Source organism: Protopterus annectens, chromosome 15.part0, assembly GCF_019279795.1.
Source record: "Protopterus annectens isolate FY-2018-M chromosome 15.part0, PAN1.0, whole genome shotgun sequence".
In the NCBI taxonomy this organism is placed as follows: domain Eukaryota; kingdom Metazoa; phylum Chordata; order Ceratodontiformes; family Protopteridae; genus Protopterus; species Protopterus annectens.
In genome coordinates this window covers 707,145,087-707,164,548 of record NC_056749.1, presented here as the reverse complement: position 1 = coordinate 707,164,548, position 19,462 = coordinate 707,145,087, and the positions used below count along the sequence as shown (strand labels likewise).

General features: G+C 42.2%; 1 protein-coding gene across 1 annotated transcript in view; it reads left to right on the top strand.

Moving 5' to 3' along the window:
• Nucleotides 1-19,462, top strand: part of SLC9A6 (solute carrier family 9 member A6) — a 2,005,079-nt gene that overhangs the window by 1,393,008 nt on the left and 592,609 nt on the right. Inside the window, exon 8 of the mRNA XM_044057306.1 lies at nt 12,532-12,638. Coding sequence (XP_043913241.1) covers nt 12,532-12,638 — 107 coding nt within the window. The remainder of the gene's footprint in view (nt 1-12,531; nt 12,639-19,462) is intronic.

The following is a 19,462-nucleotide window of genomic DNA, read 5'->3' as shown; positions in this document are numbered from 1 at the left end:
TGCGCCCAACCTTCCACAGAAGGCATACACCCGCACACACTCATGCCTAGGGCCAATTTAGAGTGTCCAGTCCACCTACAGCAAGTCTTTGGGATGTGGGAAGAAACCGGAGCACCCGGAGGAAACCCACGCGACTCCAGGGAGGACATGCAGACTTCGCACAGAAGGCACCCCAACCGAGAATCGAACCTGATGACCTCTTGCTGTGAGGCGGCAACGCTAACTGCTGCACCACCTTGGCTGCACTAGATCATGTCCAGACTACACTACTTAAAAGTTTTTTTTTTGAGGCTGAGAAATGGAGTTTTACTTTTTTTTTTGTTTCCTGGTGTGAGAGGAGACAGACAGGCTTCTTTTATCTTTAAACCCTAGTCAGTATGTCCAGTTTGAGGTGGTCAGGTTACTTTGCTTGGAATTACGCCCTTGCTTATGAAGGTGCCCTGTGAAATGAGGGTAGATATGATGTAGTCCATATTTATTTTTTTATTTTATTTATTTAACATTTGTTGACCGGGAAAGTCTGACTAGGTTCCACAGAGCCTGTTTTCAGTGGAAGCCCGGGGAGAAATGCTCCAGATGCATGTCTTTGGAATGTGGGAGGAAACTGGAGTACCCAGAGGAAACCCATGCGAACACAGGGAGAACATGCAAACTCCACACAGAAGGCACTCCAGCTGAGAATCAAGCCGGAGAAACTCTTGCTGTGAGGTGACAATGTTAACCGCTGCACCACTGCGCCACCCATCTGATTTGTCATGGTTCGCACAGGAGACTCCTGTTTATTTATTTTTTAATTTTTATTTATTTTTCTTGGAGGGTATAACTTGTATTGCAAAGTGCCATCTGGACTTTTATCACTGCCTAGAGTCTTCAGCAAGATGTTGGCTCTAGTGACCAAAACCTTAGAGGGAGAGGAATGTATTGGTGATTCCATACCAAGATAACTAGGAACTCCCTGGAGGCAGACCATGTGTACTTGCTTGTTTGGATGCAGTTACTTGATGTTACCATGAATTACAAACTCCATCCTGACCTCAGCTCATAGGAAATCCTTGATTCAGTCAGAAGTAGCTTAGGAGGCCATAGTCTTGGCCTTTTTGGTGCAGATACAACTCAGTGTCCAGACCCAAATGTTGCAGCACTTTGAGTTTGATTATATCCTCATTATTCATTATGCCATTCACACTGTCACAAATAAACTAAAAATCTCAGCACAGATGGAAAACTTAGAAGATAAATATATATTGGAAGGTAAATATAAGTGAAAAGTACAAAATAAGCAATTTATTGATGACCCAAAAAAGTTTTATAGAGAATTGGGAAAACAAGGTAAAAGGAATTACAAGACCACCAAAAAAAGAAGAAATAGATACATTTTTGAGAAGAATCTATGAAGATCCTGTGGAACATAGCTTTTTTCTTCTTCTTTCGGCTTTTCCTGGTTAGGGGTCACCACAGTGGAACTCTGGTCCGCTAATGATTGGCAGTATATTTTTTTTTACGGGTGCCGAGGTGCCAGCTCGATGCCCAACCATCAGTGAAGGCACGCCCATTCTATGCATGTCTTTCGAATGCCACTCGACCGCGGGGAGGGCATACAGACTCCACACAGAAGGTGCTCCAGAGGAGAATCGAACAGGAGAACCTCTTGCTGTGAGGCAACAACGCTACCGCTGCACCACTGTGGCTTCCACACATCCTGTGGAACATAACAAAGATGCTAAATAGATAGAAGAAGTAAAAGAAAAAGTAAGAAGTTCGAAGGTACAGGATAGGATGAAGAGAGATTGAAACAATGTTAAAAAAGCTCCCTATTGGAAAACCCCAGACCCAGATGCAGTACCTAATTTCTGGTTAAAGGTATTAACATCTTTGCATGAAGAATTAGCCATGAGTAAGAACTATTTATATGAGCACCCTGAACAGACACCAACCTGGCCAACAACAGGAAAAACAGTGCTCCTACTTAAGAGTGAATTGGCAAGCTACCCTAAAAATTATAGACCAATAACTTACCTTCCAACGATGTATAAACTGTACACTGGAATTAATGCTGACAGAGTTTATAGTCATTTTGAAGAAAACTCAATTATGGCAATAGAACAAAAGGGCAATAAAAGAAAGTCATATGGAACAAAGGATCATTTGTTGTTAAAGCGATAGTATAGAACTGTAAAAAGGGGAAGAATCATAAGTATGGGATGGATTGACTACAAAATAGCATTTGATACTATCCCGCATTTATGGATAAAAAGAGTGCTTAAAAATATATAAGATGCACCCTACACTGATCGTCTACATTACAGTGACCATGAAACAGTGGTAGACCACTTTGCAATTAGGCCATGGTAAAGGACAAATTATCGCAGGGGTAAAAATTCAAAGGGGGATATTCCAGTGTGACTGTGTCACCGCTGCTGTTCTGCCTTGCCCTTAACCCATTAAGCTGCCTACTTAACAGCTTAGGCCATGGTTATAATTTGGCTCTTAGAAAACAACAAAGTGTAGAGACTTCTCATCTTCTCTTTGTCAATAATTTAAAACTGTATAGCTCATCAGATGAGGAACTGAAAGCACAACTGCAAGTTGTCAGAACTTTTTCAGATGATATAAGAATGTCATTTGGTCTTGATAAATGTGCAAAAGCAGCATTTAAAGCAGGAAAATGCAGCACCAAGAAAACAGTTTGGAACAAGAATGTGATATAAAAGAACTTGAGCAAGAGGGAGTGTATAAATATCTGGGAATTGATGAAGGATCAACAATAAAACATGAACAAATGTGAATAAAACTTGGGAATACTTTAGAACTTAAATTAGTCTTGAAAACAGAATTGAGATCTAGGAACAAAATCCAAGCTATAAACCAATTTGCTGTTCCTGTCCTAACTTACAGTTTTGGAGTGATTGACTGGCCCCAGAAAGTGTTGGATAGATTAGATAGGAAAACAAGAAGGATGCTTCATGTTCAAATGATTTGTAAAAATCAGTGCATACTAAGATAGTATATTCCCCATTCTGAAGGAGGGATGGTCCTCCTTGAAATTGATAATATGTATAGATCTGCAATCGTGGGACTCCACACATAATCTGCTGACCTCACAAGACCCAAGTGTAGTGAAAGTTTTGAAACATGAGGAGAATAACTCTAAGATGACTTCCCTGCTTAGGCTAGCAGAAGCATATCGGCATCAAGCAGGAATGGAAATCAAACCACAAGTAGATAAAATCAGTCAGCAACTGAATGTGCCAACAAAAGCAAGAATATAAGGTGAAGGACCAGATGAGAAGGCAAGAAATGTGGAAAATGCATAAATATAGTTGCAAGTATAGAAAACTTCTGGAAAACCTCATGTTGATCAGGAATGAACACAGCAATGGGTAAGGAGAGGTAAATTCAAACCAAGAGGTGAAAGGTTAATATTTATGATGCAAAATAGTGGGCTTATGTACACATTGGTTTACAAAGTCCATTGAACATGTGGGAGAGACAAATGTAGGTTTTGTAAAACAGAATTGGAAGCAGTTGCACACCTCGTTGCTGGTTGCCACATACAAATGGCAGAATGACTCCATACTGGAAGGCATAATAATGTGGCAAGACTGTTGCACTGGGGATTGTGCAAGCATTATGTACTGAATTGGCTGAAAAACTCTGGAAACAGGAGCCGCAAAGCATCATAGAAAATAATGAAGTCTACATCACATGGTATCCATTATCAACAGTTCAAAAGATAATTGCTAGAAAACTGGATGTAGTGGTCTATGAAAAGAAGACAAAAGTAGCATTGATCATTGAAATTGCCACACTCTGTGACTACAGTATCTTGCGTAGAGATAGACACAAAGTCATAAAATATCAGGATTTGTAGGCAGAAACGAGCAATGTGGAAGAAAGATACCCAGATAGTTCCAATAGTATTAGGAGCAATGGGTCATATAAAAAAGAATTTGCAGTCATATTTAGATATGTTACCAGTACATGCAACTCCATACGAATTGCAGGAGTTAATACTAGGCACATTGTGGGTGCTGCGAAGAGCACTTCTGGCTGACATCAAAGATTGAAACAATACAAATTTTATGAACTTTAATTGTACTTTGACTTAGGAATGGGGTCCATTCCTGTCGTATTAGAAACCCAAATGATTTGGAGAAATTAAAAAAGGGAGATTTTCAGTGTTATAGCAGTCTGTGAGGTTTCATTGGCTGCAACGCCACCATGCACTCATATACCTTGTTGGATTCAGAACTCTGTTACTGAGACCTAGAGTAATGCAATCCCAAACAGTGTGTTAATAGGTCTCTTCCACAGGTCATTGCAGTGTATAATTTTTAAGTGAGCTGGCTGTTCCACCTATTCTCATTGCTTATACTTTTGGTTTTTCAAATAGATCCTCACCAATAGTTTTTGTAATGTTTTACATGTAAATCAAACCATCTACATTGGTATTAAGTGAGAAAGATCTGTTGCAGAGCACCAGGCAATGCTGGCTTATGTGTGATAACACTTACCCACCATAATTTTTTGATGGTAAATTGTATTTTTTATCTTTGATTCTCTGATTGTTATATGTTTCCTTTTTACTGGCCTAGTTCCAGTAATCTGAAGAAGCTTTGGTTCAGGAGCGAAAGTGTTTGCTTTAATGCTCAATGGATCTTTTAATTAGGTAACTCCAGCCCCATTAAATGAGCACTCTTATTTTAATGGTTTTATTCACTCCTCTTTAATTTTGGATAGATTCATCACATAGATGACACTGGATGCACTGTAAAAGCGGGTACCCTTGCTGTATTATTTATGTTGACTCCATCACCCATTGTTCCCATGAACCTGCTAAAATAAATGATTTTTCACTAGCTAAAATGTCTATAAAAGACTTAAAACTGGAAACTTTTGTTGTTTTATTTCTTTTTCCTTAACATGGAGATTGAGATTAATAACAGCCTAACCAGTCTGTGACACCTACTCTAATTAGGGACTTGACATCCCTCCCAATCAGCTGACCTGACTGTACATCTCTTAGTCTAATTAGAGACTTGGTCTCCCCTCCAACCAACAAGCCCAGTTGTGTAAACCAGTCATGAACCATAGCCTTACCCCCCCCCCCCAGTCATACGGCTGCTTTCCACCACTCTTATTTGTAGTCATTTAAACAACTAGAATTGTAATTGTTTTTCAGGAAGCAGCATTGTATCTCATAAAGTCTGATAGATGAAAGTGTTCATTACTTTGAATAAACTGGACAACTTAAAGCTCAGAGAAGGACTGCCTCATGTTTTTATTGCTTGATTTTGAGAATGTGTACATTCTGCTCTGGTTAGCTGTCCGCTTGCAAAATTCTCAACAGGAATACAACAGTGAATTACTTCAAACAAAGAGGCTTTTCCTTTTGTTTTTACTAAATAATGTGAAGGCAAAACTATGTTACTAGACAGTGCCTATCTTTATAACTAACTGTAGTTTATTTTTTTTATTATGGCTGTGAAAAAACTCTACACAAGTGCCATAAAACACATTTCACTAAAGAGCTCTCTATGTTCTTAGCTTTCTTTTGTAATGCATCTTTGGACAGAATTTAGCTGCTACAATTTTAGTTCCAAAGAATCTTTCATACATTTTATAAATTGGACATGATCTCCAAGTCCAGGCATTCCTTAGGACCACTGTCTTTAAGGATATATTCTCCTAGGACATCCAGCCCACGATAATTGATCTGGGGACACTGTGCTTATTGTTCCTGCAGGCATATCTCTTCAGAATCACACTTGAAAGCTGTGAATGCTAGATAAGCCTAGTTATTTTTGGGGTTCACATAATACCCAAGATCTTTACCTTATAGATACAAGGTGCAGAATTTGATCCTGATCACTGGATGTCCTTCCATATCACTGGTGCAGTATTCATAGCATTAGGGATCCCCTACCAAGGGTGGCCCAACATCTGGTGAGTGTACCAAAACCTTAGGTTGCTTTAAGTTGTACCGTATGTCGCACGCATGTTCCTCCCGTAGCATAGGGCATAAAGGGGACATCCGGGCATAACATCCTCAGAACTTCTTTGCTGCCAGTCCAAACACAATGTGTTGATCTTCAGTCTGAACACCCATGTTCTGTTGCTGGTTCACCAAGCCTTTGCAGATAGGTGCCCCGTTGGGAGTTCCTTTTTACTTTTTTCTTTTGTTGCTTGTGAAGTTTTATGTCATCCAGGAAAGATAAATGCCAGTGCGGGAGACAGATTCCCCATAAAACCCACAAACAGTGTTTGTTTTGCCTTGGCACCTTGCATGAGCATACATCCTGTTCCATCTGTCATGCCTTTGTTCCTAAAATCCTGTGCAGTAGACTTTCTTCTCTAGCACTTTATCTTGAGAATTGGAAGCTTAAGTTTCTCGAGAAAGATACAAGCCGTCCATGAAGAAGAAGGCCAAGAAGCCTAGGCAGGAATCGTCTGCTGTTTAGCCTCCAATGGACATCTCTCTTAAGGTGAGTGAGTGCCCAGAGGTTCGCCTGGCCTTATCGTTAGATTCCTCTACCATGACTGGGTTGGAGGCCGGCTAGGATATGACCTTAAGCATGTCCGAGGAAGCTTTGCAGATTTCTGCTTCGGATGCTCAGGGGGAACCATAGCTGATTATCTTAGTGACCTGCGGGAGTTCCAGATATTACAGAAGTCCCTACTACAGTCATTGAATGCCACCCTGGGTCAGAGCCTTCTAAATTCTGTAAGATGGATGTCCCATTAAAGAAAAAGCAAAAGACTAAACACATTTGTCCTGCTCCAAAGGACCTTCAAACTGAGTGGCAGTCTTTTACTCAGGGGTTTGTTTGGTAGTTTAATGACATTGAAACCTCCTCGGAGTTTCTTTTCCTGCCTCTCCCCTTGATCCTCTACTCCCTTTAAAAGACCCTGGGAACAGAATTCTTCTGTGGAAGAGCTGGATTCTGATGAGGAATTACCTTGCTTACTCGTCTCAGATTCCCTGTCCTTTGGATTATGGCTCAGAGGAAGAGGAATCTACTAGTATCGATATGTCATTTTTAGAGATTTCTTTTGGGGGGACAATCTCTAGGATGATGGAGTTCTTTAAATGGGATTGTGCTCAGGTTTGTGAGGCACAAAAAAGGTACTATGAATTGCTGCAAATGGATTCTCTTAGGCCTTCTGCTATTCCTCCTGTTATGACTGCCATATTGGATGTATTTTCTGATGCCTCTAAGGTTCCAGAAGCTCAGCCCCCTGCTCCCAAAAGCCTGACAGATTCTATAGGGTGCCTGAGGGCTGCAAATTTTTGTACAAATGTCCTTCTGTGACCCCTTGGTGGTGTCTGTTGCTTCTAACAAGCCTTCTCAAATGCTTCCTTAGCCTAAGTTACTGCCCTCTGGTAAAGATAGCAGGACCCATGGAAGGGCTAAGCAAGAAGGTCTGTACTTCTGCCATCATGGCTTTTAGGACTGTTAATTATCAGACCCATATGTCTAGGTATTTCTTGGCTTTTTATCCCAGGCTTCTCAGGTTATTTCTGACCTCCCAGACTCTGAGAGTATGACTTCAGCCCTCCCCTTGTTAGGGAATTCTTCCTTAGTGACTCGTCATTCTATCAAGTGTAGTTATGATGCAGCAGATGTTTCTTCTAGGGCAGCTGCTTTTCGGTCAGTGATGGAGGTTTTCTTGGCTTCAACTTCAGCCTCTGCCTGATGATATTAAGGCTGAGTTGATGGATGGCCTTCTTGATAAACACTTGTTTGGTGAAGCTGCTGCTGCTTTAAGTCCCTTCAGGGCAAGGGTAAGGCTGTACAGGAACTATTTTTCTCCTGTGACTAAACTCCAGAAAAATTACCCCAGTAAGTCAGCTTTTGTTCACAGGCCATTTCACCCTCATCCTAAGGGTAAGAAAGGTGATAAGCTGACTCCTCCTGCTAAAGCTACTCAGACTTCTGTACCTTAGAAGTTTTCTTTTCCAGACAAACCAGCTGCTGTCTGACTATCTGGTTCTTCCCAGCCATTTTCCTCTTTCTCTTTGCCTGTCTCTTTCTGTTTGGCTACAGATTACTCAGTATTCTTGGGTCCTGTCCATCATCCGCCATGGGTATTTCATAGTCTGGAAATCCCCTCCCCTTTTATGGATATTCCTCAGTCCTCTCAGGAACAACTGTCCTCCTTTCCAGAGGTGTTTTGGGATCTTTTGACTCAGGATACTATTCAAGAGGTGCCTGTGTTTCAAAGAGGGAGGGGGGGTTTATGCCAGGATGTTTCTACTACTCAGGAAAAAGGGTACCTGACCATTATAGATCTCTTTCATCTGAACACTTTTTTGAAGGTGCCCTCTTTTCGAATGTTATCCCTTCATACTTTGTTCCATCTTCTGCTTCCTCAGGCTTGTATGGTATCCTGGATCTCAAGGATGCTTATCTTCATATTGCAGTGCATCTCCTTTTCAGGAAGATTTTACGTTTCTCTGTTGCTTCCTTGCATTTTCAGTTCTCTGCTTTGCCCTTTGGCGCCTCTACTGCCTCAAGGGTATTCACCAAATGCCTCGCTCCTGTGATTGCTTTTTGCAGGGTTCAGGGGATCCAAGTCTTTCCTTACTTGAACAACCTTCTCTTTCAGGAATCCTCTCCAGAGATCCTGTTGCAAAATCTTCATTTTGCCGTTTCTCTTCTAAAAAGCCTGGAGTTCATAATAAACTTCAGAAACTGTATTCTAACTCATTTCTCAAGACCATGTATTTTTGGGGTGCAGGATTCAGACTGTGCCTATGTTGGCATCTCTGCCTCCTCCCAAGGCCTTAACTCTGATTTCCTTTTTTCAAACTCTTCTTCTGCTGACCTCTATAACAGCCAGGGAATTTCTCTGGAGTTCAGGACATCCACTATACCTATACTCTCTTTGGCCAAACTCCACATGAGAAAGTTTCAGCGGTTTCTGAAGTCAGTTTGGTTTCAACATGTCCATCCCCTAGACTTTGTAGTTCCCCTTCTGCTTTGTCTCAGGAAGGAACTTCACTGGTGGATTCAGCAGTTGTCAGTAAATCCAGCACTCCCCTTTCATCCCCCTCTTCGCTCTCAGGAGCTGCTCACAGATGGTACAGACGTGGGATGAGGAGTAGCTTTTGGCTCCCTAAAGGTGCGTGGGGTGTGGTCACCTTATCAACAGAGAAAGCACATAAATGTCAGAGATGAGAGCTCTTCTGCTGGCACTTCAGGCTTTTCATCCTCTTTTTTTACCCCAGGACCTCTCAAGGGGTTTACAGACAATACCACAGTAATGTTGTATTTGAACAAACGGGGGGGGGAAGATCTCATCTTCTTTGCCTGTTGGCACTCCTTGTGTGGGATCTGGCTGTCTGACATCAAGTGACTCTTTAGGCAGTTTACATTCCCTTAAATCAAAACATTGTGGCAGATACTCTGAGTAGGTCCTTAACTCAGTCCCATGAATGGATACTTCACAGGGATGTGTTTCTGGACATTGTCCACCATTAAGGTATTTCTGAAATAGATCTTTTTGCCTCCCTTCTGAACAGACAGCTTCCTCTGTTTTGTGTCAGAGTCCCAAATCCTCTGGTTTGAAAGGTGGATGCCCCATCTTTTTCTTGGAAGTGGATGTATCTCTGCGATTTCCCTTCCCCTCATTCCAAAAGTCCTCTTCAGAATTTTACAGGATGCTCCCAAAATCTTGTTGGTGACTCCCTTTTGGCCAAGACAGCATTGGCTCCTTCTGCATTTAGCCAAGGGCAGTCCTCACAGGTTACCCCACATTGTGGACCTACTCACACAAGACAAGGGATCTCTAATCAATCCCCACCTGTCCACTCTTCAGCTGACACCATGGGTGATAGGATTTTGATTCTACATAGACACCTTTTTTCTGAGGACATGCTTAGGGTTCTGCAGGAGGCCAGGAAACCCAATACTAGGAAATCCTACTTATCTAAATGGAAGAGGTTTTCTATCTGGTGTCTTTCCCGTAACCTAGATCCACTTTCTGTGGACGTTCCTTTGTTTCTTTTCTATTTGTGTGAATTGCTCAATGCTGGGTTGGCTTACTCTTCTGTTAAGGCCCACTTAGCAGCTATCTCTGCTTGTCTGTCTTTATCTCCTCCTTTAGCTTCTAGATTTGAAGCTAAACAGTTCCTTAAAGGTGTCCTTCATATTAGGCCTACCAGGAAGCCTATTACTCCTCCCTGGGATCTTAATTTTGTTTTGAAGAAATTGAGTCAGGCTGCTTTTGAGTCTGCAGCTTCATCTTCCTTGCAGCATTACTCTTGGAAGACTGTTCTTTTGTTAGCCCTTACTTCTGCCATATGGGTATCTGAGCTTCAAGCCCTTATGGCTTGTCCTCCTTTTTTGGTGTTTCATAAGGACAGGGTGTCCTTGCATTACTAATCCTCCTTTTATGACCAAAGTGGTGAATGAGTTGTCCCTTAATCAATATATTCATTTGCCCACTTTTTTCCCCCTTCTCCGCAGTCTGCCAGTGAAGAAGGTACTGCACATGTTGAATGTGCATAGACAACTCAGATTTTATTTGGATAAGACTGACTGCTAGGAAATCTGATCAGCTTTTTTCATCATAGGTCCTTAGGATTAGCTGTGTCCAAGCAAACTGCTTCTTCTTGGATCTCTAAAGCTGTTCGTTTTTGTTATTCTTTTCATGGTAAAAACCTTCCTTGTTCTGTTAAATCTCATTCTGCTAGAGCTGTTGCTTCTTCTGGTGCTTTTTTCAAGGGTTTTGGATACTAGCTCTATTCTTGAGGCAACTACCTGGACTTCCGTGCATACATTTACTAAGCACTACAACTTGGATGGAATAGCCAGAGCTAGAGCTGGTTTTGCTAGGACCATTCTTCATGGTGTCATAGAGGGTTTTACTGGTCCTTACTCCTCCCAAGTTTCTTCCTGAGCTTTGGCACTTTCCCTAATGTTATGAATACTGCAACAGTGATATGAAAGGATATAGCATAGTTGTGTAAAATGTTGCCATAATGGTGGATGTCCTTCTCTTCACTGTTGTAGTATTCCCTCCTCCCCCGGTCCGTTTGTCTTCTGATGTACTGGTTACCCCCCCCCCCCTTGAACTGCCATTCTTTTTGGGGCTCTCAGTTCTGAGGATGGTACATCCGGACGTCACCTTTATGCCCTATGCTGCACAAGGAGCATACTTGTGATGTACGACGTACCTTAAAGCAACCCAAGGCATTGATATACTGGCTGGATGTCAGGCCGCCCTTGGCAAGGGATCCCTAATGTTATGAATACTGCAACAGTGAAAAGAAGGACATCTACTGTTATGGTAAGATATTACACAACTATACTTTATTAGCTAGGCTTGTAATAGTCTGCAGACTGATATCCTAATATTTACCTATGAATCTGTGAACCTGTGTAATATACAACATTGAATCTGTGGACAGCACTGGCTGAAAGAAACATTGCAGTCTCCATTCCCTGTCGTGTTAGTTCTTCTGTTTTGATTGGTTCAAAATTGGATAGTTTCACTTGTGCAATGCAATATAGATGCAATATTTGGTGTTTTCTGGCGTTTGAAGAGCAAGTCTTAATTGTTTCTACAGCCAGGACTACTCTTCAGAATCCAGCATTACAATTAATACCCATAACTTTCATTGTTTTCATAAGTTTGTCATAACAGTGTGCATTTCTGTATGTAACTCTGCTAATCATATGTTAAACATTTTGATAAATATCTTCAGATTTTGTGGTTTGATTATTTGTGACAGAGATAGTGAAAGGAAAGCATTATTAATTTTAGGACAGGGAGCTTATCCAAAGATTACTTAACCAAAGGTTATTGCAGAAGCTGAGGACACAACTTTCAGAAAAGCTCATCATCCAGTACAGTTCTTTAATGCAAAACATTGAACAGCTTTTTGTAATCTACCTTTGTTTTGTTAGGTTGTAGAGATGCCGCTTCTGACAGCTAGTGTAGAGCAAACAGTGTTAATCATGTATTGTTTGAACTCTGCCATCGATCAACCCTTTATGAGCTGCACAGCTTACTGTATAGATTGCCTTTCTATTTGTTTAAAGGGATGACATTATTGAGGCCGTATGTGCATACCAGCATATCTCAACTAAGTATAAAAAACATTTTGCAGTCTGTGATTTATGTGGATTCTTAGTGCCAATATTTAAATTGGATTGGGGAGTATATACCGTCTCTCCATAACACATAGGTGTATCTATACTGTGATTCTTTCAAATGTTGTCTTGGTTATGTGTCAGTGAAGTGATGTGAAAATTTTCTAGAACCAGCTGTCTTACTGGTCTTGTGTAAGAGAATTTGGTGTTGGTAAATGCCATTCAGAGTTTGCATTTCAAGTTTTACTCCTTTGGTAAAACCCATATCAGAGTGTACCATATATTCCAAGGTCAAATTGCGATTCAGTAAAGCATATTTCAGTAAATTAAATAAGATACTTCTCTTAGTGTAAATATTTCTTATAGGTAGATCACTGACCTTGCTTTTCTTTATTTAATATATGTACCTTTTTCCTTAACAACCTGTGCATGTCACAAAGTTTACTAAGCTACGAGAGTTCCAGCTGCTTGAAACAGCACTGTTTTTCTTGATGTCTTGGAGTACTTTCCTGTTAGCTGAAGCTTGTGGTTTTACAGGTAAGTAAAAAACAGTCATATATACATATATATATATATATATATATATATATATATATATATATATATGTATGTATATACATATATATTTGGTTTAGAATGCAGGCATATTTCTAAATACATTTAAAGTGGTTTCTGAACATTTGTTTTACACTCCAGCTTAATTATGTGATTTAATTTTACTGTTTTACATTTTTTAAATATCTTGTTGAAAAGGTTTTATGTAGCTTCCTTGGATATTCTTTTCTATGTACAATACAGAGGACTAGAGTGAACTTTACATTTCATTTGTTTTTGCTGCAGTTAATGATAAACAGAATACTTTAAGGTTACACCTCGTGGTGTGGAGGAGTTTGAAGCACTGAAACTCTCACTTTGGCCCAGTTTCAAATGTTAGTGGAAAGCATCTGCCTGAGACATAAATCATGACCCATGATCCCACTAGTCTTGCAGGGCTGTTCAGCTCCATTATAATTTACCATAGCCTTTAGAAAGAAAGGATATAATGTTTATCATTAGGTTATGGTTACAGTAGCCTTCGCTGTCTGGGTTATATCCTGCTTAAGATGTAAAAGCCAGCCAGCTTCCAATACTTAATGGTCTGGGCATGTGGAATGTGCTCTTGACAGCCCTTGTCAAGCAGGAAGAAATCCGTTATCTGGCAGCCAAGCCCCCTAGAGCTTTTCTGCCACTGAAGATCACTTCTGTTGCAAGTTTTTGAGGATTGACAGTTGGCTAGTGTTTCTCCATCACTTGGCAGATAACTTTCCTTTGAGAGGGGAAAAACATTTCCACATTTAATGTTATGATTAAAACAGTACTTTATTTAGAAGAACTGATGTTATTGCTAAGATTTAATTTTTTTGATTGTCACATGACATTTACATCAGTTGAAGAATTTTATTAATTTTGTTGTAAACTTTTGTTTTATCGAGTTTACTCAAATTTTTATTTATAATTTTATAAATTGTTTTTAGGTGCTGAGGTAGTGTGTTTTGTACTTGTCACTGTATATTTTTGGTTGAAAGTACGACTTTCTTGATACGTACCTTTTACCTACCGTTCTGACATTGCTGTCAGTTTTAAGCTTCTTTTCTCAACCTTGTCATGGAACAGCTTACCAGTTAGTTCCTCAGTTCTTACTTCCTCCAGTCACAAAAAGATGAACTTTTCCAGACAGCCTTTGCCCCCTCAGCAGGCTGCTTCTTTGCCTCAGCATAGTACAATGGCCATTTCAGGTTCCTCATACCATTCATCTTCCTTGGGTTCCTCAGGTGTAGTTCCTTCAGCCTCCATGGACCTAGGATTAGACACGTCCTTGGCAGTCACGGGAGTTCTACTCTTGTTGACCTTAGAGAAAGGGGTGGGAACTGCTTCTCTGCCAAGCTGGACTTGATGCCTTTTCCCCAGGGTAATGTCCTTCATGAGTCAGTATTGTTTTATTTTATGTCCTGTGAAAAAGAACCATGAAGTTAAACCTTTATCTTTTCCTGTCTCTGTTACTTAAGCTAGGGAAGATTTATTTGGCTTAGTTCAGAGCTTGGCTCAGGCTCAACCTTTCTCATTGTGGATCTGCTGGTAAAAGAAAAATGGATTCTTCACAGATTCAGTGTGATGAACAGGAAATAGATTTTGAGATAATTTCTTATTTTCCCTTGGAAGAGTTTTCCTTTTTGCTGTTTCTAGAAGTAACCATTTTTTCAGTGAGTGCAAAATGATATATGATTTATTACAACTGGAATTTTCTCAGCACAATGCTGATGTTCTTCATGTTTCACTGTTGCAGTCATCACACTTGGGTTATCCTGCTAGGGGTTGCCCTCAGTCGGCCCGAATACCAGAGGCTTAGTATTTCTGTGTCGGTTGCTGTCGCTTCAGGTCTGAAGTCAGGTCGTCAATGGTATAAAAACAGGCAGCTGACGCCATTATATCAGTCTTTCTTACCGAGGAGCCTGAAGCAGAAGCAGTTTGCACGAGTGCCAGTCTGTCGCTACCTGTGTTTCATTTCCGAAATTTAATCATCTTGAAGTCTTCTAAAGCTAAGTACCCCATTGAGGATCCTTTTTTCTTGCTCTAACCGGTGTCAGAAAAAGTTAACAATTGTCTCGCCTGTGGAAAGTGAATACCACACCAAGATTTCCATTCTTACTGCATCACCTGTTTAGGCCCAGACCACGACGTACCTCACTGTCGCTTTTGTGCTTTGTTCAACGCCCGTACTATTCATCGGGCCTTTATTGTAGTTAAATACTTTTGTTCTCTATCTCCGTATTCCAAAATGGCTTCGGTAAGCCATCCGACTACCGATCTTCCGAAAAAACGTAAGGATAAAGACGGAGACAGACCACAGGTCCAAAACTGCCGACAACGCTTCTGTTAAGCTAGTCGCCCGTTCCCCAGTACTCAGTGAGGCGCTTTCGCAGTCCCTGATGTCCGCTTCCATGGATTCGCAGGCCACTACAGAGACCCGTTCGGAGTCCAGTATGCGGTGAGACACTTCTTTGACTATGGAACCTACGGATGTCTCTACCTTGGATGGGTCCGGAGCCACTGTGCAGGCACCAGCTGCTGAAGAAGTTCTTCGCACTACCCATATTCAACACAAAAAATGACTACGACTTTCGCGTCTTCAGTTCTTTCTAAAACTACAGAGTTTCTAAGGCCAAGAGTATGAGCCACGCCTAAAAAAACGATGACCCAAACTCAAGCGCCTGCTTCCTTGCCACAATCACAGATGCTTAAAATGGCACAAGACCTGATCATGACTATTAGGGGAAGCCAGCCTTCCCCATTCTAAAAGAAAAAGAGACTTGTCCCCAGCAGCTTTATCTGACCAAGAGTCCGACAACTCTGAGGTTTCTGATTGTAAAGACATGCCCTTATCTGCCTATGAGGATTCAAATGCAGAGGAATCCATTCCTTCTGCCTCCCCTCTTGAGGATTTTTCTTTTGGTGAAACCCTATGTACTTTGAGAGAGCATTTCCTTTGGGAATGCCAGGATTATCCACAGTCCAAAAAGAGACTCAGTGAATTTTTGGACTTACCACAGCACAGACCCTTAGCCATCCCTCCTGTTCTGGATGTTGTGGATGATATCTTTATGGAATCCAGTGTAACTCCTGATACTTTACCCCCTGCTCCCAGGAAACCTGACAGGTACTACAGAGTCCCTGACTCACACAAATTTCTATTCAAAAATCCTACTGCTGACCCAGAGGTCATCTCCCAAGGACCTAAAGGAATAAAAGCAACTACAGCTAAGAATCCCGCCCCCTTGGACAGTGAGTTCCGAGCTTTAGACAGATGGGGTAAAAAAGTATACACCTCTGCAACTCTTGCCCTTAGAGCATTAAATGTCAGTTCCACATGCTGAAATACCAGCAACATACTATGGAACTTATTAAGCAAAAATGATCTACCTTCCCTGACTGTGCAGAAAATAAAGAATTACAGGAGCTTATGCACTCTGCAAGACAAGTAAGCAAGCATACCCTGCAGTGTGGGTTTGACACCCTAGAAACATCCTACAGGGCAGCAGTCAAAGGTTCTGTGCTCAGAAGGCATGCCTGGCTTAAGGAGCAGACCTTGCCAGACCATGTCAAATCAAAATTATTGGACGCACATCTGAACAAGGGCAATCTGTTTGGCACCAAAGCAGAAGAGATTTTAAAAAAGATGGAAGAAAAAGCTAAGTCTATGCAGACAGTCAAAGATTATTTGCAGGTGCAGCCTCCAAGATTCAGTAGGCATTGCCCCACAAAACATTGGCCCTTTCCAGCACCCTGAAGGCCACCTCAAACTAGACCTAGGGGAAACAGACCCTCCCCCCAGACTACAGTCTCAGGGTATGCAGAGATCTAAGCAATGGAGTACCTCCACTTCTAAAACAGGGAGTGCTAAACCACCTCCTCATGGAAAGAATTCACAATGACTTCTCAACTCTTCCCCTCACCTCTGCCCAATTGCTCGTGCCCCTAGGAGGAAAACTTGCCACCATGCAAAAAACTGGACCTCCATCACCAACGATTGATGGGTCCTCAACATAGTATCCCAGAGGTACAGATTTTATTTCCACATGCTGCCAACCCCAAAAGGGTTCCAAGACCTTCCTCCAAACCAGAGGGCAGAGGCACAAAACCAAGCTCAGTCCCTGCTCTCCGTAAGGGCAATTCAGCCTGTTCCTACAGAACAGATGGGACAAGGTTTTTATTGCAGACTTTTCCTGGTACCCAGAAAAGAGGGCACCTGGCGCCCAATCTTAGATCTATCCATTCTAAACACCTTCCTGGTGGTACCAAAATTCAAAATGCTCACCCTACAGCAGCTTCTTCCTATGCTGTCCAAAAATGCCTGGTTAGCCACCCTAGACCTAAAGGATGCCTATCTGCACATCCCCATTCAGAGACTCCTGCAGAAAATGTCTACGTTTCAGGGCAGGATCTGTGCATTATCAGTTCTCTGCACTTCCCTTTTGCTTATCCACTGCCCCCAGAATTTTCACAAAATGCCTGGCTTCAGCCATTGCCTATTGCAGACAGAGAAATTTTCAAATTTACCCCTGCTTGGACGATTGCCTGATTCAGGTAGACCGTCAGGAAAAGCTGTTGCAGCACATGACATTTGTAAAGGACCTAACCTCCCTAGGGGTACATTATCAATGAACAGAAATCCAAACTAGTCCCCAGTCAAAAAATTGTATTCCTGGGAGCAAGCATGGACACAGCATCCCAGATGGCATTCCTTACTCCAGAAAACCAAGCCTATCTGACAGGCTACTTCTCTCAGATGGCCACCAGAACCCAGTTACCCACAAGGAAAATCCTGCAAGCTCTAGGGTTCATGGCCTCCTACATTCTACTAATTCCAGACTGCATGTGAGGAAACTTCAATGGTACTTACAATGTCTTTGGTACCAACATTCTCAGGACCTGGAAACTGTCATACCTGTGATACCTTGTCTAAGGAAAGAGTTCCTTTAATGGGCAACAGCATGCAACCACAACAAGGGGCTTCCCTTTACTCAACCCTACACCACCCAGACCCTAACCACAGATGCATCAAACTATGCCTGGAGTGCATATCTGGACAGCAGGTGCATTCAGGGCCACTGGAGCACAAATCAAATTAATCTGCACATCAAAAAGAGGTGCTAGCTATTCAGCTCGCTGTGATAGCTTTCAGATCCCTACTCTCTCTCTGGGGCCTCTGCTAATCAAAACCCACAACACCACAGTGATGTAGTACATCAACAAGCAGGGGGGAACCCACTCTTACCAACTTTGCAGGCTCACCATGACCCTTTGGAGCACAGCCTCAGCCATGCATATTCACCTGCAAGCTCATTTCCTGCCAGGCAAACAAAACTCAATGGCAGACAACTTCAGCAGAAATCTCCTAGACCCACCCGAGTGGCAACTAAACCATAGCACCTTCAGCCTTCTGACTCAGAAATGAGGTACCCCGAAAGTGGACCTATTTGCTTCCCCCTACAACCACCAGCTCAGTAAATTCTGCACCAGGGAACCTCGCAACAAGGCCTGGTAAGTGGATACCCTGTCCTCCCAGTGGGCAAATCTGTCAATCTATGCATTTCCTCCTCTACCTCTTCTTACAAGAGTACTACCCAAGATAAGGGAGGAAAGGCCAAGGGCAGTCCTGATTGCCCCAGACTGGCCACGCCAACACTGGTACCCACTACTGTGCAGTCTGTCACCGTTGCCTCCATGGCACCTCCCCCAGATCCCAAGTCTCCTGACTCAGCAGGAGGGACAGTTTTTGCATCTACAATTGCAGACCCTGAACCTTGCAGCCTGACTTATTCCTTGACTTCTCCTTCAGTGGCCAGCCTAAGCAAGCAGGTACTGGATGTCATAAGTGAAGCCAGACAACCCAGTACTAGAAAATCCTAAGTTGACAAGTGGAAAAGGGATTGTTCCTGGACCCAGACTAAAGAAGCTGATCCAGATCAGCCCTCCTTACCACTCATCCTGGATTACCTAGGAGACCTGTTCCACAGTGGCCTATTCTTCTCTTAAGATCCATGCCTCTGCCATCTCTGCTCATTACAGCACTGAGCCACCTCTCCTCTCACACCATCTCATCAAGCAGGTCCTGAGAGGGGCTGACAACTTAAGGCCACCAAGAAGAGCCCCTACCCCTGCTTGGAACCTTAACTTTGTGTTGGAAAAGCTCACGCTGCTCTTTTGAGCCTGCAGAGTTAAAATTCCTCTCTTGGAAAACAGCCTTGCTTCTGGCCATCACTTCAGCTAGAAGAGTGTCTGAGCTACATGCACTTATGGCTGTGGAACCCTTCATCATTTTTCATGCTGACAGGGTCTCCCTCAGGACTAACCCAACTTTCATGCCTAAAGTGGTATCCAGTGTGGCTCTCAACCAGTATATCCATTTGTCCACCTTTTTTCCTAATCCTGAAAATAAGGGGGAAAGGAGCCTGCACACTGTAGATGTGCACAGACAGCTCAGATTCTACCCTGATAGGACTAAGGCCTTTAGGAAATTGTACGAGTTACTAGTCAGCTTTGCACCAGGTGCAGAGGGCAAGGCCATATCAAAACAAACCATCTCCAAATGCATAGCACACTGTATCTATTTCTGTTACAAACACCATGGGAAACCACCCCCTCGGGGGTCAGAACACATTCCACTAGGGAAACTTCAACCTCTACAGCCTTTCTCAGAGGAGTCTCTACCAGAGACATTCTGGAAGCTGCAACTTGGAGCTCTGTTCATACCTTCACCAAGCATTATCACCTGCCTATCTTTTCTAAATCCAAGGCAGGCTTTGCAACCACAGTCCTGCAGG